At 49.8% G+C, this 25,884-nt stretch overlaps 1 protein-coding gene across 1 annotated transcript in view; it reads right to left on the bottom strand.

The window, feature by feature from the left end:
* CSMD2 (CUB and Sushi multiple domains 2) overlaps window positions 1–25,370 on the bottom strand; it is a 575,735-nt gene extending 550,365 nt beyond the window's left edge. The window contains exon 1 of the mRNA XM_074376903.1: window positions 24,975–25,370. Within this exon, the coding sequence (XP_074233004.1) occupies window positions 24,975–25,167 (193 nt within the window). The 5' untranslated portion in view covers window positions 25,168–25,370. The remainder of the gene's footprint in view (window positions 1–24,974) is intronic.
* Between the last annotated feature and the right edge of the window lie 514 nt (window positions 25,371–25,884).

The raw sequence follows: 25,884 nt of genomic DNA, 5'->3' as shown, positions 1-25,884 counted from the left end.
CAGAACCTCAGAGACCTCCATGTGCCTTATCTTCAGCCACCCAGGCTGCTTTGATCAAGAACCACTAAAAACTCTGTTTTACAGAACTGGCAGCCTTCAAAATAAATTACTCGTTTAACAAAGAATAAAACCCCACGTTGATTAAACAAGGCAAGGGCCCCTGAGCTACTTGGTTTTCCTTCCTGTCGGCCCATCCCACCCAACTGTGTGTGCTGTGGACTGTTAGCCATTGCATCTCATTTGGTTTCCAGCAGAGCACGAACAGGTTGTTTCCATTACAAATTATGTGTGAGTGTAAACGCCGGTGTGGACATATCTCGTATTTGCATGTCAAAGTCAATAAAGATGATGTTTGTGCATTAGAAGAGACACAGAGGGATGTGAACACAGTCGGTGTTGGTGTTCCAGGCCTGATACACTAAGAGTTTTCACTAAGGACATCTCAGGAATTGATAAGAGAATGATGCAGAGGAGTTCAGGTTCCTACCCTCAGGCAGTCCCCCTAAGAAGATAATGTATTTTATTCTCCCATTCAGCCTTTAACTCCACTTTTGACCAGACAGCCCCCAAATGGGTTCGTTTGAATAGCAAATTATGAAAACCCTGATCCATCCATTATCCAATCTTTCCATCCATACATCCTTGGATCTTTTCTTTTATCCATTCATCTATCCAAACACTCTTAAATGTACCCAGCCCATGAATCTACTCATCCTCCATTCCCTCAGTCTTTTCATTCAACCATCACATTTCACCTGTATAATCTATCAAGTCAGTCCTTCCATTTATTTATTCACCTTTCCATTTATTCATCCAATCCATTCACCCATCCTATCTACCACAGCTATCCTTCCATTTTATCAGCTTGTCAATCAACACCCTTATTTTCATCCGAGCCATCTACACATTCATCCACCACCTCCATAGAATAGCTCACCCATATATTCATCCATCCCACATGCCCATCAGTACCGTCTCACTATCCATCCCATCCACCCATCCATCCTGCCATCACCTACCATCCTATTCATCCATCCATTCGTTCATCCACTCACCCATTCATCAATTGCATCTCTTCATTCCATTCCATAACCTCGACCTGGTTATACTTCTGGAAGTGAAGAGACTGGGGCAACCACAGTCAAATGACTTTACAAGGGAAAAAAGGTGATTGAAATCCTGCTACTTTCCTTAAGGCCTACCAAGCTCCATTCACCCAGGACATACTTGAGCAAAATCAATAGCAAGTCTTCATCCGAACCTCACATCCCTCCTCTTTCTTTCATGCCCAGACTCCCCTATTGGTCTTTTATCAGCTGTGGCTTCTAGGTAACAACATGAGCAAAAACATCCAGCTCAAAACCTGCCTGCAACCTCTAGTGCCCATCCTGGGCCCAGGTAACCACGTGCTCCTTTCCCACCTACCCTACCCACACCTTGAACCCTAGCCTAGGGTAAAGCCCCAGCCATGATATTTGTGCCCCTGGCCCAGTTTACTTCTTGGTCTGGCCTAAAACTACTCACAATCCAGTGCCACTCAGCAAGCTTTCAACTGAAGACTGTGTCTTCCAATTGGGAAGACAACACCCTAACATTTAATCAGCGCCTTCTACAAGGCAGGAGCTATGTTTAGGCGCTTGCTATTTGACATCTAATTTCACCTTAACTGCAATTCTCTAAATCAGACAAACAGTCTCAGAGGAGAAACTGAGGCTCAGAGAAATTAAGTAATTTGTCTGAAATCCCACAGCTGCTGAGAGGCAATATCAGAGTTCAAACCCAGATCTAACTCCAAAGCTTTGACCCCTTCTACTCCCATCAGCTGCCACTAAGAGGACAATGTCCGAAGTAACTCAGAGAGAAGAAACTAGAATGACAAGGAAGAAAAAGACTTAATTTCCTAACCACTTCTCTAACCAAGAAAAAGACGATCACGTGAATTACAAGTCATCGTTCATCATGAGTGCTAACTCCGTGTCAGGGGCTGGCCAAAAGCTTTCAGTGGATTATTTCATTAAAAAGAAAGTGAAGTCACTTTGATGATCCTTCTGAGGGTCCCTCCACACACTATGGTTGAACAGGTCCCAGATCAAGGTGCCAAGGGTCAGGACAAGGACGTGAACAGCAGATGTGCACCCTGCTGGCAGGCTTATCCACGAGGCAAGCATTCTTATGTTTTTGTAAATGCATCAAATCCTGCTGCACCACTTACTTCCCAGGTGACTGTGGCCAACTTGCTTCACCTCCCTGAGTCTCAGTTTCCTCCATGGTTAAAATGGAGATGATAAAATTACTCCCGTCTACAGGACTGTCATGAGAGGGCAATTTAGTTTTCAACATCACATTCTGTTTCACCTTTCTCTTATTGTTGGCTACTTAGTTTATTCCCATTTTTCCCCTGTGTTTTAAAAAATGCTATGGGTCTTACACAGAAATGGTTGACTGCAACTCTTGTTATTTCTTCAGGGTAAATTCTTTGAAATGAAACACTGAGTGCAAACATACGAATATTTTTAAGGCTGTTGATAATGTATTGCTGAGTTGCTTTCCAGAAAGTTTGCAACAGTTTACACTCCCACCAGCAGTTTACAAAAGTGCCCATCACACCGCACCCTTGCCAGCAGCTAGTACTTTTTTCTGGAACAAGTTTTCTATTTCTTTTTACATACACGTTTATATATAATCTTGCATGAATACATTAAGTATCATCTGATTATGCATATTGAGTTTGTAGTGCAATTTTACCTTTTACTTTCCCTTTCTTCACTTGGCTTTTTCTCCCTCACTCCTCCACCTCACTTACCCAAACTACCCACTAGCCAACACACAGCCCTAGGTAACCCATATTAACAATTTAGTTTGCATCTTTCCATATTTTTATTCTGGCTCGTAAAACCATATACAGACAAAAACTTACTCCCAAATACACATTTACATATATAGTGGGGGTTTGACACTGTGTATCTTTTTAAAACTGGATCATATTATACACACTTCTCGGCATCTTGCTTTTCTCACTCAGTAATAACGACATTTCAATTAAATGAAGTAACATCTACAGCGTACTTAGCACTACAACTAGAGCACTGAGGATGTATTATTTATTATTGTGGTGGTTGTTTTAAGTTTAAAAAGAACTGGCATGCCTTCTACTGCCATTAGGTTCACGGGTAAGGCGTCTTCCCAGTCTTGCTTGGGAAGGAACAGGATAAGAATAAAACCAGATCACTGCAGTTGTATGTGTCCCTTCCACCTTCCCTCAGTCATTCTTCACATTGATTGAGAACCTACTATTCACCAGGGACTGTCGATGTCTAGAGATAAGCCAGACACAGTTCCTACCCTCCTAAAGCCTACAGTCTATGAGGAAAGTGATAACAATAAGTTAATGACTCTGATTGATGTACAATCATCACTGAGATAAGCTACCCGAGGGCAAGGAACACAACTCGATGCAAATGATCTAGAGGGAGGGTCCAGGAGGTGGAAGTGAAACTTTAGCTGAGAAAAGTCTCGGTTAATGAGGTGAAATGGGGCAGGGACAGTCTAGACAGAGGAATCAGTATGTGCAAAGGCCCAGAGGCAGGAGGGAGCATGACCCTCTAAGGACCTGAAGGAAAGAGCAGGCTGGAGGGCAGGGTCTCTGAGCAAAGGCGTTGACCCTCATAGGCGAGTAAACGTCTGGAGAACCCCTGCTGCCCGCCAAGAGCTTAAATAGCAAGTTGTCTCCCAATGCTTCTGGATCCCACTCGATTCAGCAGGCTCGTTGCCTTGGCAACCATGACCTAGTACCAGGCCAGACCTAGGTGAGTGCTTCATGTACATCATCTCACTGCATCCCTACAAAGATTTTGTGAATTAGGGCTTATTGTTCTCATTTTAGAGATGGGAACTGAGGCCTAAAGAGATGATTCAGTCTCTTATGCAGGCTAGCACCCAGCAAGGCCAGGATTTAAGCCGGGGTCTCTCTGAAGCTCCAGCCTGCACTTCTAAGAACACCTCACCCCTGTTCTCTGAGGTCCTGAGTGATGACTTAATAGCACCTCAAATGGTGACCTATGAGATCTCCCTGCAGGGCTGGAATGTGAACCCAGCCAGGCTGGTTCTAGGGTCCAGGCTCATAATCACTTCCCAAGAAGTGGCCCCACCGCCCCCCTCCTCTGACACCTGCCCCTCTCCAGGCTCAATGTGCAGCCACAGCCACAGCACAAGGCACACTCCCTCCACACGGGACTTCTCCTCTGCTCCTGTCAACAGCCGGCCCCTTCAGGTCCGGGGGCTCTTCCTGGAATCACGTCCCCTCTTCTTCCCCTGAAAATTGCCTGCTCCTCCTATATGTCCCACCTCCCACGTAACCCACCCAGTGACCCCGCCCACCCACCCACCCACACATAGAGTTGTTTGCTCCACCTTCTGGGCTTCTGTAAGCCTTGGTTCTCTCTATATATTTTCACTCATTCAACAACCAATAAATAGTCACTGAGCCTCCACTATTCTAGCCTCCACTATTCTAGAGTTGTGCATACCACAGGGGGCAAACGGACAAGCTCTCGGAACTTACTTGAGGAGACAGACAGTAAATGGCGGGAAATGCACATATAACATATCAGGCAGTTAAAAGGACTATGAGGAGACCCAATGCAGAGTAAGAAAAGGAGGGCATAGCTGTGGATCAGGGAGTCGGGAGGCCTCCCCAAGGAGGCGACCTCCAAGCTGGAGCCCCTGAGCCTATCTATCTGGCGACACTGAGCCCAAGACAAATGACCCACCATCAGTTTGTCTCACGAACAGCAGGGGAGCCACTGGTCGGAGCAGAGTAAGCTGGACAAGTCTCAGGAGAGATGAGATCAGGGAGGAAGCCACGGGCAAGGAAGGGGAAAGTACCTTGACTCATTTCTGAATGTGATGGGAGCCACCAGAGGGTTCTGAGCAGGGGGAAATGAATGATCTGATGACACTGTTCAAAGCTCTTCTGCTGCTGGGTTGGCAAGAGGCAAGAGTGGAAGAAGGGAAACTGCAGAGGGGCATCTGCAGAGCTTCAGGCAAAGGAGATGCTGGCTCAGACTCCAGGCGTGATGGAGGTGGCAGGAGGGGGTGGATCTTGGCTGTATTTTGAAGGTGGAGCCAACAGGGTTGGCCCATGGCTTGACAGTGAGGTGAAGAAAGGAGAAAGGGAAGCTTCAGGGATGACTGCCGGGTTCCTGGGTATCACACTGGTGCTCCATGTGTGCCTCCCCATGGCAACGTGAGCTCCTCAAGGTGGGAACAGCATCCGTCCACCTCGGCAGCACTGCACAGAGCTAGGCCCATCAATGTGAGCTCTAAAGTGTCCCCGAGCAGATACTCTGCACCTTCCTCTTGCTGTGTGGCCTTCAGGGAAGAGACAGGAGTCATCCTGTCCCAGTCACCCCGTCTGCCTCCAAAGACAGTGGTAAACTTCCACATCTGTGCACATCCAAGAAGTGATGGATTTGAATGATCAGATCAGACAACTCGTTCCTGGAGCCAAGGTCCACAAATTGCTCCTTTCTGACCTCTCAGTCTCTTCCCAGACACCCAGCCCTCTGGAGACAAGAGCCCTGAATTTCAACTACAAGCGCCTTATGGGCCCAATGAAATCTGGCCTTCACAAGGCCCTGGTAAACCTGCTACCATCCTTGTTCAAGGCAGGCAGGGATGACTGTCCCCTTTATACAGATGAGGAAACTGAGGCTTGGAAAATGTGCAGGAGGTGATACAAGATGAGAATGGCCCCTTCCTTCCATTCTTGTGTGAAATGGTACAAAAGGAAGTAAATAATGTGCTGCTCGGCACGATGAGCTTTGGGGTCATCAGTCCTAGGGTCTAATTTAGCTCCAAAATTTACCAACCATGTGTGACCTTGAGCCATTAGTAACATCACCAAGCCTCGGTTTGCCCATCTGCAAAATGGGGGAAATAATGCCGTCTATCTTACAAGACTGTGGTTAGACTTAAATTAGATGGTGCATATAAAATGCTTGGCACCGTGGCTCACAGTAGGAACTGCAGACATGAAGACAATCTTATCACCATTATTATTTAAAAAAACAGTTTGTGATGAGTGTCAGTGCTGAACCCTCTCCAGAGGTACCGGGTTGTGTGCTGTGGTGGAAATAGCTGGAGAAACACTCAAGAGACCCCACATGGGTGGTGATGTGTGGCAGCAGCAGTCCCAGCTCCATCCTCTACTATATGACTTTTGGGCAAGTCATTTCATTCCTCCAAACCTCAGTTTCTGGTTCTATAAAATGGGAATAACTACACAAGCTATCTCAGTGGGGGTTTGTGGCCCAGTGACTGGGTACAGAGATGTGCCCAACACAGAATCAGAATCTCGCAGGCACCCTACTCAGGAAACACATGTTCACCCCCGAGAAACATCCTCAGCCCTTTACCAACACAGCCACCAGGTAAAGAAGCCACCGTTTCCTCTTTTCTGTCTTCCCCAGACTGACTCCCACTGGACCCTGCTGGCTCTACCTTCAAAGTACACCCAGGAAGTCATCCCTGGTGGCCCCTGGTTGGATTTCTGCCCTTCCTCTGTGCTCTCATAACCCCCATCCCAGTCCCGTGCTAGACTCTACTGTGATACGCATTAAAGTTACATTTGGTTATTCTGCCCACCCCAGTGGTGATACATTAGAAAGAATGAAAGCTGAGGGGGTGGGGATGGGGGTACAGACACCATATATGTCATCACCTCTAGATCCCAGAACCCCACACAGAATCCAGCACAAAGTGGGAGCTCAACATGAAACTGAATGGATGCACGGACGGCTGGATGAATGGAAGGAAGGGAAAAAGCAGGAAGGAAGGAAGGAGAGGGGAGGAAAGAAGGAAGAAGTCTTGGCATTGCTACTGTTATGCTAGTAACTTTCCTCGTCACCCCCCACCGGCTTCTCTTGCTTTGGACCTATTACTCCACTCAATTTTGGTCCTTCATCTGCAAAGCAAATGTATGGTGCCCGGCCCTAATCGGACATCAGTTTCTATCAAGGAGTTAACCAAGGAGAATCTGGTCTGACTCCAGAGCAGATGCATTTTAAACAGCAATCCCATTTCCTAACAATTCACTTGGATGAAGCACATTCTCTGTCCACTCTTCCAGGGGACAATGAAGGGAAAAGAAAAATGAACAATTTATTTTCTTATTTAAATATGTCACAGAGATAAGCAGGCCAGACGATCAATGTCTCAGTCAACATCTCGTCTCAGTCTGGGTAAGGGCTTGGAGAAATCTCCAAGGATGGCTAGCATCTATGGCTGCACCCTAGGTAGGTGGGGCTCTGACCACCTCTCCCGGGTGGGAGGGTGGTGGGTGGGACAAGTCACACCTGCCCCAGCTCCCCTCAGCTGCAGGGGATGCTGCCCTGCTCTGGCCCAGATCCACCACGGCCAGATAGAAGAGCACATGCTCGCCCCCCCTCCCCGTCTCCATAGAGGGGAGAGAGTTCCCACTCTATGCCCCAAGGGACAAAGTACCGTAAGCACACGTATTTCTCCACGCTGGAGGGGAGCGACCTGTCTAAATAGTGAGTTTGCAGGGAGAACCTGGCAAATTCAGCTGAGCCCCACCCACCTTGCACCTCCCTAAACTTAGTTCAACAGGCCTGGCCCCTGTCAGGGAGGCCCCAGGTTGTCTCCTTGTCCCCTTGAATGGGTGGGTAAATTTCTCCTATTCAAGAGTGATGTATTAACAAGCCAATATCCAAAGCCACATTCTCTAATCAGCTCTACCAGTAATAAGCTGACATTTTGATCTCTCCATTTGACTCCTCTTGTGTTCTTCACTCATTTGGTTCCAAACTTGATAAGGAAAGAAAGGTGTGGCGGGGAGGGGACTGAGGGGGAATCGGACAAGATCAGCATGCCCTACCAGGGGTTCCCAGACCCCTAGGGGTCTTCAAAGGCAGTAATGAGAGTTTGTGAGCTATTTTCAATACTTCAAAGAGCCTAACAGAAACTGCATTTACCCACGATCAAAATGCACAGGCAAATAAATGCCAAGTGTCTGCTCTGGGCTGGATCTCATCCCAATCAGCTGAGGTCACACTGCCCTTTGTCCATTCTGATTGGTGGGATGGAGTGGCGGGCCTCTGAGGGCCCCACAGGCTTGACAATTAAGAGGCATTAGCTTCCCCAGCCCTTCTGCTTACTGCATGAGAAACTTAGCCCCTTGGCAGGGAAGGGGAAGTGCAATGAGGTGGGTTTGGCGGAGTGGATGGGTGTAGTCTCAACCTTAGATAAAGGGAATTCGAGCGAATTCCCAAGAAGATGCTTTTTCCTAGGGCTGAAGATCAGAATCACCCAAGTTAGGAGAGTGAACATTTCACGACCTCAACTCAGACAACAGGTGGGAAATAAAGGCAGGCCAGGGCCGCAAGAAGGTGGGAAGGGGGCTAGGGTCCTGAAACAGAGAGCTGAAAGGTAGAAGGGAGGGGCTTGGCTTTCCATGGGCTGGATGTGGCTTCTACCTCCTTACTCTAGGGGCAGATCTGAAGGAGGCCCGGCTCTGCAGTGAACCTGTTCTGGCCCACTGACACAGTCTCCCGTGTCTGTTTCCGGGTGGGTGGGAAGTAGGGGGAGAGGGTGGATCAGGGCCAACAGACTGAAACAGTTGGCAGTTATGGAGGTATTTTAGGAATAAAAAATGGGGAAAAGAATCCACACCCCTTTTGATAAATGCAGTCTGGTGGAAACGGTGCCTTGAAATACACGTTTCTCGGGAGGAACTCGGAAAATGGGAGAGCATCCCCAGTCGCGACACAGTTGGGCTGTGTTGAGGGAGGGAGACGTTTAGGGGCCTTGGCCCCTTCCTCTCACCTCGGAGGTCTCAGCACACAGAGGAGGGGGCGTCTCCCTTCCCCTCTGCTAAGGAGGGCTCAGGAGGCAGTTTTGCCCCTTGCCCTGTCCTTCCTCACCCCTGCTCAGGCCCTGTTTTACCAGCAGGCGGGGGCACTGAACTGAAAGTCAAAGCGTGCCCACCAGATGCCCCCGTCCTACCTAAAACCAGCAGGTGGAGCGGGCCCGTCGTTCTCATGCTGAGAGCTGGCCGGGAGGGGGACACCGAGTGTACTCTGCAGACCCTGTCCCAGTCCTAATTCTGCAGATGACCCTGCATGCTCAGTTGCCAAGATTTACCCTCACAATGGAAGCACCTCGGGGCTCAGACTTGAGCCACGCTCTTCAGCATGGTGGATCAAAGGCTTGTGCTTTGAGGGGTATCAGACACATGCCCAGCTATTAATAAGTGAATCAGGACTTTCCCTTCCTCTCAACTAGCACTCTCTGTCCTTAAATCCCATCAATCAGAACCCCAGAAGGGAGGGGGTGCTAGGGACAGGTGTCCTTGGCATATCAGCTTAAACTCCTTCCAAGCCTCCCTCATTCCAAAAGCCTGAGTCTTTGCTGCTTCTTCAAGGGCTGCCAGCTTCTCACCAGTCTTTGCCTTGCCCCTTCCATCCAGAGAGTAAAGCCACTCTCTATACTTCTCTGACCCAACTATGTGCCACCAACTAGAGGAAGACAAGAATGGATGTGGCAGACCATGCCATTGCCACTGCTGTTGCCAGAATGCTGGGTCCCACGTGTCCAGGAGCAAAGGGTGGGGCCCGAGCCCCAGCAGCACCAGTGAGGATGAAGGAAGGCTGGGGAGCTATTTGGGAGGTGGAATCCACAAGATTTGATGAGTGAAAGGGAGTGGGTAGGGCTGGAACTCAAGGATGATTCCCAGATTTCTGGCTTAGGAAGATGCATGGAGACGGGTCACAAAAGAATATCAGATGGTCAGATTGCTGGGGTCAAGGGATGTGATAGAGGTGACAACAGAAAGGAAGAATTCAGTAAACGGCCTGCTGAGTGTGGGGCCATGGACCATCTGGGTGGTGTGTGGATCTGGAGTTCACAGGCAAAGTCTTCACCTAAATGCAGGATGTGGGGATTCTTCAGCATTTCGATAGCAGGATAAAGTCACAGGGAGAAATGAATGTAGAATAAAAAGAGAAGTCAGCTAAAGCCGAAGACCTGGAAACACCAATAGGACAGCCAGTTTTAAATGGGAGGGAGTGAGGTCAGTGTCAGATGCTGAAGAGGCGATAGGACAGACGGAAGGGCAACAGACAGGCTGTGGCCAGACTGAGAAAGGTCTAGAAGCCAAGAGAGAGGTTTGGATTTGGGAAACAGGAAGTTGCATGGCGCCCTGGGCTGGAGCACTTCCCCCAGAGTGGGGAGTGTGGAAGCCAGATGACATGACGGGAGCTGAGAAATGCACTGGCAGACATTCTCTCAGGAAGCAGGACCGGGAAAGAAGGAGAGAGACGGAGTGACAGCCAAAAGCAGGTGCAGAGCCAAGAAGGGGTGTTGTTTAGTGTGTTTTTAAGTTGAAAACAAAGTGTGTTTCTGGGCTAACGGAAAGGAAACAGGGGGAGGGGTTAGAGAAATGAGGAGCCAGGATGCAATTACGGCCACAGTTTTCCTGGGTAGCGTAGGGCATGGCATCCTCAGAGCTTTCCTACTCAAAGTCAGCAGCAGGGTTCATGCAGCCTTAATGTCAATTCTCCTGGGATGTAGGAAACAAGGTTGTTCGGGAGAATAAGTGGGTGAGGCTGCCCCAGAGATGAGAACAGTCCCAAGATGGAGCCTGTGGTTCAGAGTGGCCCAGAGGCAGGGGCAGGATGGATACACCAGGGACTGAGCTGAGGGGGAGAGGCCAGCAAGAGCTGAATCAAGAGAAAAAAAGGAGCAAGGTTGAGTCAGATTAACTTCTGGGTTCAAGATCTGAGGCCTGGGGACATTGGGTAGGTCCAGATATACCCAAATCTACCCTTTACCACCCTATCTGACCCTAATGTCTCCAGACTAATCAGCTCATTTTTTTTAAACTAAGGTGTTAATGGCTAACACTTCTCAAAATATTGAATTTAAACAATGTCTTCCAACTCAAAGATTTCAGCAACATCAGGACCTTCCTGAAACACAGGTTGACCCAGAGCAGCTATCCCATTGCTCTCCATCAAAAACGTCCACCGCCACCTTGCCCCCACCTCTCGGCAATCCTTCACCCGGGGAAATCTACCATCATCTGATGCAGCAACAGAAAACAGAAAGGAAATCTGCACTGTGTCTCTGCTGCTCAGAAAGTGGCTTCCAGGGAGCTGAACTGGTCCTGATGACCACCTGATGAGCATTCGTTTACTCACTAAATATTGACTGAGCATCTGCCACCCTCCAGGTACTGTCCTAGGGGCTGAGGACAGGGGGGTGCATAAAAGAACCCAAACTCTTGTCAGTGGGGCATGGATTTACGTGGACAAAGGGGCAGGAGAGCTGTGTGCTCAGAGCCAGGCAAACATTGACCTTTATGGACAGAGCTGCAAAGCTGTATTTCTAAGAAGCTTCCTAGCAAGACCTTGGACCACACACTGGAAACCATGGGCCTAGTGTTTCCCAAATTCATCTGATCACGAAATCTTTTTCTCCCAGGGCACTTATTTAACAGTCCTTTTACCTCCTTTCTGAAACCCAAGAAACGCTTGGCCAAATGAACGAATACATGCATGACCCCCTCCTCCTGGACTCCCAGGGTCTCATACTTCCTGTCTGAACATCCCTATTTGCATAACCGGCCCTTGGCCTCTGTTGCCTGCGGAGTCCCTGGCTCCGCACAGAGACCACAAACTCCCTAAGTGTCCCTCCACTGGGCTAGGGTGCCTCCCCTGGCGGCTGGGTCCTGCTCCAGCCAGGACCAAAGTTGAAGTCCCTGGCCCCACCCTTGGGGGCTTCCTCCCCAGTCTCTTCTGACCCCGCCAGGCAGACACGCCTCAGCCTGCCACCCTGCCTCAGTCCTAAGATGCCAGCTGCCTCCTACGAACAGGTCCCGCAAAAACGGCATTTCAGTGCTTTGTGTCTGCTCTTTGAGTATTAAATCTGGAATAATAGGAGTTAAGACACAAGGGAGTGGAGGATAAGACTCCCCTGAGTGCCTTGCTTTCTCACCTATCAAATCAGAGGTTGGTGGAAGGACGCGGTGAATCAGGAGCGCCAAGCTGTCAGGCCCACCCTGACCCACGGGCCTTCTGTTAAGTGTGCTGAGCAGTTTAGGGATGTGAATGTGGGCCCGTGGGGCTAGTACATTTCCCCAGTCTCCTCTGGGGGCCGCCTAATCTCAACAGCACTAATCTGGTCACCTCTGGGGTCCCAGCTCCGTCAGGGCAAGGCTGAGAGGAAAGGAGAAGGGAAGGGGAGCAGGGAGCCCTTCATCTGTTGATTCTTGGGCAAGGTCAAGACCAGGGTCATCACAAGGTGAGCAGAGGAGTGGATGGTTGAAGGTCCATCTCAGACCTGGGTGCCTAAGAGGTTCCTGGACAGACCTACTGTGAATCATAATAACAGGAACTTGTTAGAGATGCAGCCTCCATACCCTGCTCCTTGACACTCAGAGCCAGAAGACCAGGGGAGGGAGGACCCAGGAATCTATATTTATAACCGAGAAACCTGGGTACAGAGCAGGTTAAGGCTGTGGCTCTGGAATCAGACTAGGTTTAAATCCAGACTCTCTCCCTCCCTGGCTGTATGGTCTTGAGTGAGTAACTCAATCTCCTTAAATCTCAGTTTTCTCAACAGCAAAATGATCACCTTCTTAGGAGTGTCACAAGGTTTAGGGAGGGGAATGTGCAGCTCTCTGCATGCGGTCTGAGTGTTTCCTAAATTTAGGACAAACTCCAGCTTCCAAGATGATGATCTGGATGCAGGGAGATGCAAACTTGACATCCCCCAAACACAGCTCTCTGCCTTAAGCCTTGGTCCAGGCCACTCCCTCTGCCTGGGACCTCCTGCCCACATGTTATCTGCCTCTAAAGGATGCCTACTCACTCTTGGAGTGAAGCCTGCCCTGCCACCCCTCCCTCTCTTCTATTCCCTTCGAGTTCCCATATGACTGTCCTTGGGGAGGCACTTGGTTTTACATGGTATTTGTATCCCTGACCCTCAGGCCAAGGCCACTGCACTAGGTGCTCAGTGAATGTTGCAATGACCCAGCCCACTGGCCCTAAGATGGGAGTAGCTGAATGCCTTGAACATTCTCCCGATTCACACAGCTGCTGGCCTGAAGCCTGGTTAATGGAAAGGCCATGGAGAGGGTAGGTCCTAGGCGAGGAAGAGGTGGAGGCAACAGGGTCAAAGCTCAGGAAAAGGCTCAAACTGATGGTGAGGCTGGGGGTGGGGAGTGAAGAGTCCTGTACCAGGGAAATAACAGCACAAGGAGGGAGCAGAAGATGACAGGGATGGGAGACAGATGGAGAGGCTGGGAAAGGATAAGAGAGAGAAACGGAGGAGGCAGAATGACCAAAACGTTGAGGGGCACCTGGACCAGGCAGAATACAGCAGGTCTCCCCACCAGAAGATACATTGGAGTGGCTTGTGGAGTCATCCCCAAGCAGGTAGATTAACTATTTTTATTTCCTTCCTTGAAGAAAGCTGTAGGATGTTCTCACTGAGGCAGGATTAACAGAAGTGTGACTTACAATCCCGACGTGTGGCGGGGGTTTCAGGGATCTTTGACAGTTCTATCAGATGTTCCACCCTCTCTGGGAAGGCAGGTGACGGGGTAGGAAAAACGAGGAAGGAAGAGGATGCCTTCGTCCCCTCCTGGCTGACCTCTCCCCATGGGCTCCAAGCACCCACACTCAGATCTGCCTTCCCCAGCAGGGCCTTCATACACACCCTGCCCTCAGTGTCACCTTGTCCCTTCAGAGACCTGCACCCACCAACCCAGCCGATCGGGCCACACTCCTGCTCCAAACCCTCCAGACTCCTCATTGTCTTTATTCAGATAGCAGACCTTCATCACACTGAACTTCTCCCAGACCTTGAACATGACTTGCTTCCACTCAACCAAGAGCCTGTGTAGATACGTTTCCATTGTAGGACTACTTCCCCCCTGCTGCCTCTCTCCATCTGCTCTCTGCTATCTACCCCACAAGTCTCAACCTAAACATCACTTGCTCTAGGAGCCCTCCCTGACCCCTTGAGGCTGGATAGTTACCCCTCTTTCTTTCTAATCATGGCAAAGTATAAATAACATAACAGTTACTATTTTTAAGTGTACAGTTCATTGGCGTTAAGATCATTCACATTGTTGTGCAACCATCACCAGCATCCATCTCCAGAACTCTTTTCATCTTGCACAACTGAAACTCTATTCATTAAACAAAAACTCCCCATTCCCCTCAACACCCCCAGCCCCAAAAACCACCATTCTACTTTCTGTCTCTATGGATTTGACTACTCTATGTACTTCCTATAAGTGGAATCATACAATATTTATCCTTTTATGACTGGCTTATTTCACTTACAACATCTTCAAGTTTCATCCATGTTGTAGAATGTAGGATCACCTTCCTTTTTAAGGTTGAATAATATTCTACTGTATATAGATGCCACATTTTGTTTATCTTCTTATCTGTCAATAGACACTTGGATATTTCCACCTTTTGGATTCCGTGAATAATGCTGCTATGAACATGCGGGTAGTTGCCTCTCTTACATACCCTCATCTCTGAAGCTTGTCTATGGTCCCCAGTGCATCTGGGAGCTCAGACCCAGCACAGACCGTCCATAGGTGCCTGCAGAAGGACTGAGAAATCCCTCACAGTCTCTAAATGTGGCACCCATCAAGTAATTAATTTGTACTTTAACTGGTACCTTCTGAAAACACAGGGCCTTGAGTCAGAAGAAAGACGTCCTATAGGATTTGGGAGCCCATATGGACAGGAAGACTCTGGGACTCCTCAAAGTCCTCCATACGGAGAGCCAGTCCTGTAGGAGGGAGAACCCCGGTGGGCCTGGGGACCCACCCTCCTCCTTAGCTCATCAGTACTCCCATATGTCCTGATTTCTGCCTTCCACAGAACGTTGATGGATCTGACAACATCAAAATGAAGCATTTCTGTCCAAAGAAAGACATCATAAACAAAACAGACAGATGAAAGATTGGGAGACATTCTTTGTAACCTCTAAAATTGACAGAGGGCAATATCTGGAATATAAGAGGAACTTCTGCAAATCGACCTCAAATTTTTCTAAATTAAGACAGGAAGTCCAACTTTAAAATAGGCAAAGAAGAGGGACGGGTATAGCTCAGTGTCAGAGCACATTCGTAGCATGCATGAGGTCCTGGGTTCAATCCCCAGTACCTCCATTAAATAAACAAACAAACAAACAAACAAACAAACCTAATTACCTACCCCTCCAAAAAAAGCGAAGAATATGAATAAGCAATTCGCAAAATGAGAAGCTCAAACAGCTAACAAGCATACAAGAGATATTCAAACTTATCAGTAATCAGAGAAACACAAAATAAAACAAAACAATGAGATGGCACCTTAAACTTATCAGAATGGCAAAATTAGAAAGGTGGACGATATAAGATACTGGTGATGAATGACATGGGAAGACAGAAACTCTCGTGCACTCTTAGTGGAAATGAGCCCTAGCTCAACCTTTCTGGAAAACATTATGGTAGAACTGGAAAATCAGCGTTAACCCAGGGATCCCAATCCTCCATTTGTATAGCCCAGAGTTATTCTCACACAGGCTCCCAAGACAGCACAAACAAGGATGTTCTTCAGAACTTCATGGGTAGCCGGGAGGAGCTCCAGACAAGCCAGGGGTCTATTCCCAGGGGAGGGGATACACAGAATGTGATGGATGCACAACTCAATGCAACACAGGACTAGACACCAACAAGGAGCAGGGCTAGATCTCTTAAATCTTAGTGCTAAATAAATAAAGCAAGAAATTAGATGAAATTTATAGTTTACTATCCTTTATGTAAATTCACATAGGCACACAAAACAACCCTACATATTTTATAAAAATCCATGCATATTTCAAGATACATACAATATTAGAGTGGCTACTGATGGGGAAGGCAACAACAATCTTGGGGTTGGGGATAAAGGGAAGAAAAGTTTTCAAATAAAATAAAGAGAGGAGCCTTTTGTAGACAGATGATCATAAAGTGTCATGCTCAAAAAAAAAAAAAAAAAAAGCAGAAAACGAAAAACACCCCAGTGTCTTCCACGTGACGGAGAAAACTATCCTTGTAATATTTTCCTCTCTCCATGTTGCCTGGAACAAACCGACACAAGAGATGTGAGTCCCAGTGGTCCTCGAACACAGGGAGTTTTCATCTTACTAGAGTTAAAAGGCCTCAGGGCAAATCTTGTCCCCTGGATGGATGTGTTAGTGAAAGTGAAGTGCCAGCAGTCAGCACCCCAAGACTGGACTCAGTGATGCTGCCCCGGGTGGGTGGGCGGGGAGAGGGGACGCTGCAGTAGACGTCTGATGGGTGGTAAAAGGGAATTGTCTGCATTCTTCCTTTCAAGTTCTCAGGATCAGCCACTTGGAGGGAAGAATGGATCAGGGCCAGGAAGCTCAGCCAGTCCATCCTCCCTCACCCACTACCCCTACGCCCTGAAGCCTAGCCAGGCAGGCTGTCTACAGAAGTGGGGAGATTTGCATCCCTGGAATGTCAAGCCAGCCTGGCCACTGGGCAGGATCTCCCATTGGATGGGGCTTAGACTAGTGACCTATCCTAAAATCTCTGGATCCTTTTTGTCTTGTTGGTTAAAGAGCTTCCAAGTCCAGCATTACATAGACAAGGTGGGTATTATTATCCCCATTTTACAGGGAAAGAAATGCAGGCCCAGGAAGATGAAATGAGATGAAGAGGCACAGCCAAGGCTGGAGGACTAGTTTCCCGACTCTCAGGTCAAATTTCAAGACATATATCAAACGTATCAGAACATTTTCCTTCCAGCCATGCATCTGCTGTGGGTCAGCCCTTCTAGGACTGCACCAATGAAAAGGGCCGGGAAAGAGGGCTACACAGGTCCCTGGGAGGAGGGATGCCAGCCTGGAGGTGGCAGTTTTCAAGCCAGGAACATTTTACCATGGATTGAAAATGAATCATTAAACTTTCACCTCATTCTTATTGCCAAGTAACGTGCCAGACACCCATATATCATCACCGAGCCTCACCCAATCTCTCAGCCTTTCTCCATCCTTGACTCCCACCCCTGACATGACGGAGGGAGCAGTGAGGGTCAGTAAGTGGTAAGTAAGATTCAGGCTGGGGTGGGGAGTCAGGCAGCAACCCACAGACGAACCTCCAGGGGCCTGAGTCAACCCTACCACACTTGCTCATCTCTGAAAGGACCATCAATCATCCCGCAGAAAATGTCTGCGCAGTCTCTGATAATACACTTGTACCTCAAATGGTCTCAATTCCAAAGTCTCTGCTATCTCCCTTTTAACTCACCACTGTCACACTTGCTTACTTTCAATCAATAAATAGATGGAGCTCCTTAATAATGGACCTTATTCTATTTCCCATTTGAAAACCAAGAAGATGGACACACAATTTTTTGAGGTTTCTGGATGATAATTGCACTTAATTGAGTATAAATGGGACATGGGCAGGGAGGAAGGAGGGCTATTTGTGCCACAATATGAGCTCTTATTTTCTGCTCCAAACCACATGGGAGATTCTCAAATAAATTTTAAGAGTTATCCTGTTACTCTCAGTAGTTTTAACTATACATACATTATTTTTAGCATCATAAGAGTTCCTCATAATGATGATTTTCAAGGGTAGGATTGACATCTCCTTAGAGATCAATTCAGTTTAAAACCTTCCCACAATACAGAACCAAATAGGTAGAAAGGGAAAGGCGGTTTCCAGTGGGGAGACTCCTCCAAAGAGGGGGCCACAGAGGGGAATCCCTCCACCACCCAGAGCTTTGCTTTCTGTGGGCACAGGCATCCCACCAGCTCTAGGCTGGGCACAGTGCCCTTCTCTGATGCTGGGCTTGTCACGGGATGCACTGGGGCTCTTGGCACGTGCCTGGCATACTTCTCTGATAAGGTTCATGGTGGTGGCTACACAGGACTTCTAATTTCTCCCTGAAGAATGACCCTTAACAGCAGGAGAGTGGAGTTGCCAGTATTTTAGGGTCTACACTGGGGCAGGGACCAAGGGCTACCCACCTGCAGGGAATTTCACAGTTCAGGCAAATAAGGAACTGGAGGAAGATGCAGGAGCTACAATAATATAAAGCAGGTTAATTTATTTCTGGTGCCCTTTTTCATTTCCCATCTCCTCATGGAGCCCACTCAACTGGCTGTATAATCCCACCACATCTCCCAGTACCCCATCCCAGTTCACCCACCCAAGCCACCCCCATACATCTTGACTTACCCCCATCTCACCCCATCCCACCACAACACAGTCACCTCCACTCCACCATGTCCCAATTGCCATTCCACCCCAACCCAACTCCCCCATCCCATCCCATCCCAGTCCATCTGACTCATTCCTACCCCACTCCAGTCCATCCTATCCTAGTCAGTCCCCTGAATACTCTAGATCTCACCTTCTCAATCCCACCTCCAGGCATATTTTACTCAGTCCCATTCCATTTCATTCCTCCACCAACCTTAGTCCATTGCAATTCATTCTATGTATTCCATCGCAATACATCCCAACCCACTTTTGATCCCACCCCAGCTCACTCCTTCCTACTTGATCTCAATCCACCTCATATTATCCTATTTCTCCAATCCCACACCATCACCTTCCATTTCATCCCCTCCTCTCTCATCCCCTGATTGGCCAAAATTCTCATTTGTGATTGTATATAGGGCATGACCACCCTTCATGTCATGTGAAACTACACAAGAAAGCCAAAGGGCCCCAAAGATCTAAGAGCTAAGTGTGTATTTGGTTGGGACAGGAGAAAAAAAAAACAGTCTCATCTTTAAAGGTAGGGTATGAAAAGGTAGGCCAGGGGGTTGAGGTCCCAAGAATCCAGAAAGAAAATAAATGTGAGTTTCATGCTTCCCTTAATATACAAGAGCCAGGAAAGAGCTCTAAGAACCACACCATCATTTTCAAGTTGAGAAACTCCCACACTGCAGAGCCTACTGTGGGTCCAAGGGAAAGCCAAGTTCTATTCAAAGCCAGTGAATCCTGAGGCAGTGTCTCTGTGAGGTGGAAAACTCTGAAACAATCCTCCATTTGCAGGTTCACCCAGATGTTCCCCTGCTGTCATGGAAAATCTCTGCAGCAGGCAGAGAAGAGGGCTTGGAGGCCATAGCTCACTCAGAGTGAAACCCAAGACAGGCGGTGTCAGTGACATACTCCCACCTCTAGGGGGAGCAAGAGGGCCCTCCCTGTTTACCCCTCTAGGAAGAGGAGCAGAGATAAGGGCTGATGAGTGGTGAGTTGGCCAGGTTCTAAGGCGTCCTGTTTTCAATGGGAGGAGCAAAGAGGAAAGACTCCTGCTGATGCATATGGTGGCATCTTAGAGTGACATAGAATTAGAGCTTTTCCTCTTATAATTTTAAGAGGCTGCTGCAGAAAGCAAGTGGGCAGTAGGAGTAGCCGCAGTAGTAGAGGCAGCACCTAACACACCCCAAATGCCAACGTTTTTCATGAATTAAAAGGATGGGCCCTAGAATCAGGTAGCCCTGAGATTCAATCCCACCTTCTCTCCTAGCTTCGCTATAACCTTGGCCAAAGGCTTAATTTCTGAGCCTCAGTCTCTTCAAATATGACATCATAGTGCTTGCATTGTGAGAATTGAATGGTCACGTCTATAAAGCACTCAGCCAGCACTCAGTAAAGGAGAGCTATTATTAGTCATATGCAGAAGGACCTAGTCAGATGCCTCCCACCTAGGGGATGCCCCTTCACCACTGCCCTCTCCTCCAAGCCCCTTGCCTTGGGAATGCCCAAGAGGGCAGTCAGAGGGGAAGGGAGCCTGGGGCTCCAAGAACCTGCCTGATCCTTTCAACAGGTGTTTACTGAGTGTCTGCTATGTGCTGTGATCCGGACCACTCTGCTCGCCTGAGTTCATAGAGCCTTAGGGAATAAAGGCGGGCATTGTCTCATTCAGCATTCCCATACACCCTGATGAGTTTTACAACACGAGGAGTTTGCCACCCTGGGGAGTCGTGAGAGCCCACAGCAGAGTTCAGCTGAGATGGGTGTTTAGGACTCGAAGCAAATCAAGGATGATTTTGCAGTCACCCCCCAAGAGCTGTGGGGGAGACGGATGGACCACGGCTGCTTGAAGAGGTAGAGGTTTGGGATCCAGGCCTCAAGGGCACAAAAGCAGCACAGCAGAAGTGATGGGGGCAGTCCAACGGGAAAAGCGGGACCGAGACAGGCAGCCTGGGGGCAAATAAAGAGTCCAGGACTGTAGCACCAGCTGGATCTCCTTAGAAATCAGATAACAATGTGATTACCAGTAGAGGATTCAGGATCAGGCAGACCTGGCTTCAGTCCCTGGCGTGGCCACTGACTGGTTGTGTCGCTAAGTTATATGTCCTCTCTGAACCTATTTCTCCATGTATAAAATGGGGACAATAATATTGCTAGCCTCACCGGGTTGCTGTGAGGATTGAGTTAATACATGCAAGCGCTTGGGACGGTGTCAGCACACAGTGAGGACTCAGTGCACATCAGCTGTTAGTGTTACTCCCCTGGGAACCCAGACAGCTTTCTGAGCAGGGAGAGTGGAGAGGAATGTCGTGAGGGCGCACAGACCTCCTGGCCTCAGTCCTCTGTTCCTGATCCAGCCCCATCTTCCACTTAATGGGCACATTCAATAGGCATGTTCTGGGCGTGTCGCACTTCTGATTTCTAATCCTTTCCAAAATGCAGGGATGACTAGTCCCTTTTGTGGGTGGGCAACCTGAGCTTTGGAGAGATCTGAAGATCAGCTAGTTTTCCAACAAGGAACATCTGACTCTGCTGAGTCATCAGATTCCCTTAATCCTGCTGGCGTGACAATGATGTGTGAAACAGAAGCAGGTGAGACTTGTGAGGCAAGGTGGTGTCACTGAAGCCACCTGCTGGACTCTCCTGCAAGCACCCAAACCTTGTAGTGGCCGAGCCCCAGCCATCTGGTTCTCTAGGGCCCTTACACATCATTTTAGTCTCACCTTCAACAAAGCCACACAGTCACCCCAGATATGGTCAACACTCTGCTGTAGTCAGCTTATTTTTTATAAAAAAACCATAAACCCACAGCTCAATTGCAGATGAAAAACGGAAATTCAAGTCCATACGCTGGTGCCTTTCCTTGGTGGAGGCAGGTGTATACGCAGGGCTTGTTGCTGCACTGGTTCTAGAACCTTAGATGTTATCTTACCAGTCTGTGGCACTTGCTCCTGAGGCAGGGGTGGGGAAAACAACTGGGGATCAGGTGCCTTTGTCATCTTATTACTTCAGCAAATCATCTGGCTTCCTTGATTCCCAAAACTCTTGATTTACATTTATCAGTCCCTAGAAAACTATCCAAGAAAAAAAAAATATTTTATAAATCATCTGCTGATTTAACCACCATCTATCAGGCACCAGTTCTATGCCAGGTCCTGAGCTGGGTGCTGGAGATACCAAAAGAAATAGAGCACTGTCCTTGCCTTCAGGAAGCTCATGGTTCAATCTGTGAGGCAAATAAATAACTACTTTGAATACAATTCAACCAGTACTGTCATCAGACACGGGACGGTCAGTGCTCTTGTTTGTAAGAGACCTCCAGAAACAAGCAAAGCAGGGAGGGTTTTTTTGCTGTTTTGTTTTTTTTTAAGAATTTGGTATTTGACTTTTTTTGAAAGCAATGAAGTGGTTAGCATGGGAAAAATCAGAACTTTGTCGGAACTCCTTATACTTACAGTTTACTATTGCCTTTGTTTTAAAAGACTTATTAAGGAAATGGGGAGCGTAACAGCCTTCTCAACGCTCAGAGCTTCTTAATCCAGAGAAAAGTAGCGAGGCTTAAAAACAATTAAGAGAATGAAACTGACAAAATTTGATGGCCACTTGATAAGAAAGGAGTTGAGGACAACCCTAAGGTTCCTGGCTGGGTAACTGGGCGGCTGCAGGTACCACCAGCCTACGTGGGGGATCCTGGAGGTTTAGGTGAGGAGCTAATGAGTTTGCTTTGGAAGGGAAACATCTAGGTGAAGATATCCAAGAGTCAGCCGGATATATGGGCTGTTTAGATCCAGAGCTTCTGTGGGCTGGGAAGCCAACAGACATATATCAGGAGAAGCATCTTGGCAGGAGAGATCTGTCTGGAAGCTTCAGAGTGTGGAAGTGGAAGAAATGGGCCTGGATGAGCTCACCCGGAGAGTGGTGAAAGGAAATGAGGAAAAGCATAAGGAATGGAAAGCTGCAGGAAGCCACACTTTCAGGAGGGAGTAAGTGCTACTATTAGAAACTGGGAAGGAACAGCCAAGAGGCAGGAGAACAATCAGCCAAGCAGGGTGTCCCAGAAGCCCAAAGAAGAGAAATTTGGAAAGAAGTAATCCAAATTGTTCACGGTCACAGATAAAGGAAGAATAAGAAAGAAAAGGTAGGTGGCTTTGGCAATTAGGGTGGTCACCCTTGATCTTTCCTAGAGAGTTTCAGTTCTGGGGACAGAAGCCAGAAGGCAGGGCGTGAATAGTTGCAGATAAAGCAAGTTGAAGACCCCTTTGAAGAGAGTTGACTTGTAAAAGAGAAAGAAAGATAAGATGGTAGCCAAAAAGGTCAATAGGGCCAAGCAGTCTGGTTGGCCTGTTTTCTATTAAAGATTAAGTTGTTTATAAGCCAAGGGGAAACAAAAGAAGGGAGAGCAGATCTCTCTCAGGAGGCTGGGGGTGGGACACAGATGAAAGGGGTGAGGAGGCTCCCCCTTTCACATCCTATATTCATTTTATCCAGTCTTCACTGGCCAAGGAAGGGAGATGGCTCAGTCCTGAGTGTCTCTTAAAGTCAACAGTGTGGGGAGAACACAAAATAAATGTACTTCCCCCTCTAATGTGTCAAATTAGTCACCAAGTCCGTTTCCAAATCTCTGCTGCTTGCAAGGCCAAACAGCACATCTACATGCGGGAAGGGTTTAAAAAGAAATGCACTGCAAGCATGGGAAGCCAGAGCAGGGAAGCCAGATCAGGCCCGCCAGAGAGCAAGGACCCCCTCCCCCAAGGCACTCTGCATCCCCATCCCCAAGTTCTCTGCTGACCAAAGAGCTGCAAGCCCTTGGACCTCTACAAGGCAGGATTCCAGCACAGCCCAGCAGTGTGCAAGCTCTGGTGAGTAGGCCCTTTTCTTTCCCTGAGGGCATGACATACCCAGGGGGCAGGGACAAATCTAGCCAGAAAACCAGTTGGATGGTATTAGGGGCAATCTCAGGTCTGCTAAGCCAGAGCAGGGTCCACACCTGGACAAATGTCTGAGAGGCCTCACAGCCGATAGCAGCGGTACCTCCATCGCCCATGTGACAAGACAGGGTGACCAGCGGCGTCGTTAAGAGTGCAGCCACCCAGTGGGTGTGGGTGTGCGCGAGGCCTGAGCTCCGAGGCACGCGCACCGCGGGCGCCCCTCTCTGGGTGTCGGCGGCTATGACTCTTAGCAGATCCTGAGAAAGTCCGGTCAAGCAAGGATGGGAGAGCTAGGGCTGGCTCAGGGCGCCCTTTTTGACCAGCAACCTTAACATCTCCGGCCAAGCAGCTGGCGACACGATTTGCGCGGACGGGCTCACAAGATCCTGGAGCCCAGAGCAGACCGAAGAGCTCGCCAAGGAAGGGTCGCACTTTCCAAAAAGGGGGCCCAGGTGGCTGAGGGGCTGAGGCCAAGCCTTCAAACGTTCAGTCAGTGATTTAAAAAAACTAAATAAATAAATAAGTAAATTTTAAAAACCAACACGACTCCAGGCCAGAGGCGCCCTAAGTCCAAGCTTGGGCAGCAGGTGTTACGGGTTTTCTCTCCTAGTGGGTGTCAGCCTCCGTGCTAAATGAAAATGCGGCCCCAGGCATCGCCCGTTGGACCCGTCCCCACCCGGGGACACAGAACTTTCTAGGCTGTGGCTAGAGCCGAGTCTCATAGGGGTGCTGAGGATAAAGTGGGAGGGCACCAGACAGGGCCAGTGGTCCCCAGTGGGGACTGGGTTCTCTCGAAGGTCCGCGTGCCTTCTCAGTCCGCAAGCTGCAGCCAGACATCGGCGAAGTTCCGGGACTCCCCGCACCCGCCGGGCCTGCCCCCGTCCCTGACCCGGTCGCCGGGAGCAAGTCCCGCCGTCCGCGCCGCCGCTGCCGCAGCCCCGGCGCTCGGCTGCAGCAGGGCGCGGGAAAGGGCACTTTGGCGCGGAGTGAGAACCGAGGGGAATGTGGCGGCGCGGGGCCTGACGGCGACACTCCCTCCCCCGCCCCCGGGCACAACCCCCGCCCCTGCCTGCCGGTCGCTCCGCAACCTCCAGCCCCCACCTGAGTCCTCTGGCACAGCGTGCTCGGGACCCCTACCCACTTTACCCCCTCCTAGCCCAGAGCGCGGAGGGAGGGGGGCACTTGGGGAGAGGGGTGGCGGCCGCAGTCTCCGGGCGGCTCTGACGGGGGCGCGGGGCTTCAGTCCGGAGAAAATGGGCGGGGGCAGGGAAGGGCAGACCCTGCAAACGCGGAAATGGGGAGGGGGCGCGCCATTCCTCTCCAGCACCCAGGACGGGTGTGCCAACCTGGATTGGGAGGCGGGGAGGGCTCCAGGAAAGTTTATCGGGGGAAAGCCTAGCGCCTTGGGGGCTGGGAGGCTGAAGAAACTGAAGCCACGGTCCAGGCGCCCCGCAACCCCGGGCGGGGATGTCTCTCTCCCAGGTCCCCACGCCGGCCGGAACCCGCCAAGTTGCGGCTGGGGTTGGGGGTAGCAGTGGTGGTGAGGGTGGCGGTGAGGACGGTTGAGGGTGAGGGGAGAATGGGGAGCGACAGAGGCGAGGATGAACAGGAGGGTGGGCGTTTGGGAGGGCGGGAGGTTAAGGGGGAGGGCGGAGGAAGGGACAGGGACGGGGTCGGAGATGAGCGGGCTCGGGTGGGGCGCGCGGCGGCCGCCGGCTCCCCGGCGCAGCCGGACTTACCCGCGGCGGCTGAGGCGCTGAGCAGCCCCCAGCCCAGCAGCAGCAGCAGCGGCGGCGGTGGCGTTGGCGGCGGCGGCGGGCGGCCCCAGCGGCTCCCCGCGCCCGGCACGAGCGCCGAAATCCCGGCTTTGCCGCGAGCCCTCCCCGCGGGGCAGCCGCAGCGCCCCTGCTCCCGTCCCCGCGAGCGCGGCATGGCGCGGCCGGCAGCGCCGAGGGAGAGGCTCAGCTCGCCGCTGAGGAGAAAGGAGGTCAGGAGAGCTCTGGAGCTTTTTTCTGCTCGGAAAAAATCCCGGTACGCGGGAGCCCTGAGCTTCTGCGGCTGGAATGAACCAAGTGTCCGCCCGGCCGGGGAGAGGCGCGCTGCGCTCTCGGAAATGACTCGCTCCAATCCCGCTTCGCGGGGTTCGCGCCGGGGGGCGGGGGGGTTGAATTATCCCCGGATTAATCACTCCGGAGCCGCTTCTCCGCCGCTCCAAATGCTGGGGGTGGAGGCGCAGCAAAGGAAAAAAATATTGGGGGGTGGGTGTTCCTCTTCAGCGCCACCTCCACCTCCAGACAAACCAAAAATTACATCTAAAGGGTTGTTTATTCCTGTTTGTTTTACAATTGACCAGTTTCTTTTAAGTTCAGTCCTCTCGTTTCCATTTATAAGATTACCCATTAATACACCCCCCTGTACACACACGCGCGCACACACACAGTGATATTGACACACAGGCACTCACACACAGGCGTGCACACACACACACACACACACACACACACATACACACACATACACACACGCTTCTTCCACGTTTGGAAATTGGAATACTGTCTCAGGAAAGGTAACCAAAGAAGGACGCGGTTCCCCAAGTCACTGCTCTTACAAGCTGATTTTGGGTGGTGGCTTTGAACTTGCAATCTGGGC

Source organism: Camelus bactrianus, chromosome 13 (genome assembly GCF_048773025.1).
Source record: "Camelus bactrianus isolate YW-2024 breed Bactrian camel chromosome 13, ASM4877302v1, whole genome shotgun sequence".
Classification (NCBI taxonomy): domain Eukaryota; kingdom Metazoa; phylum Chordata; class Mammalia; order Artiodactyla; family Camelidae; genus Camelus; species Camelus bactrianus.
Note: the sequence above shows the minus strand (reverse complement) of the source record. Positions and strands in the feature narration are given on the sequence as shown.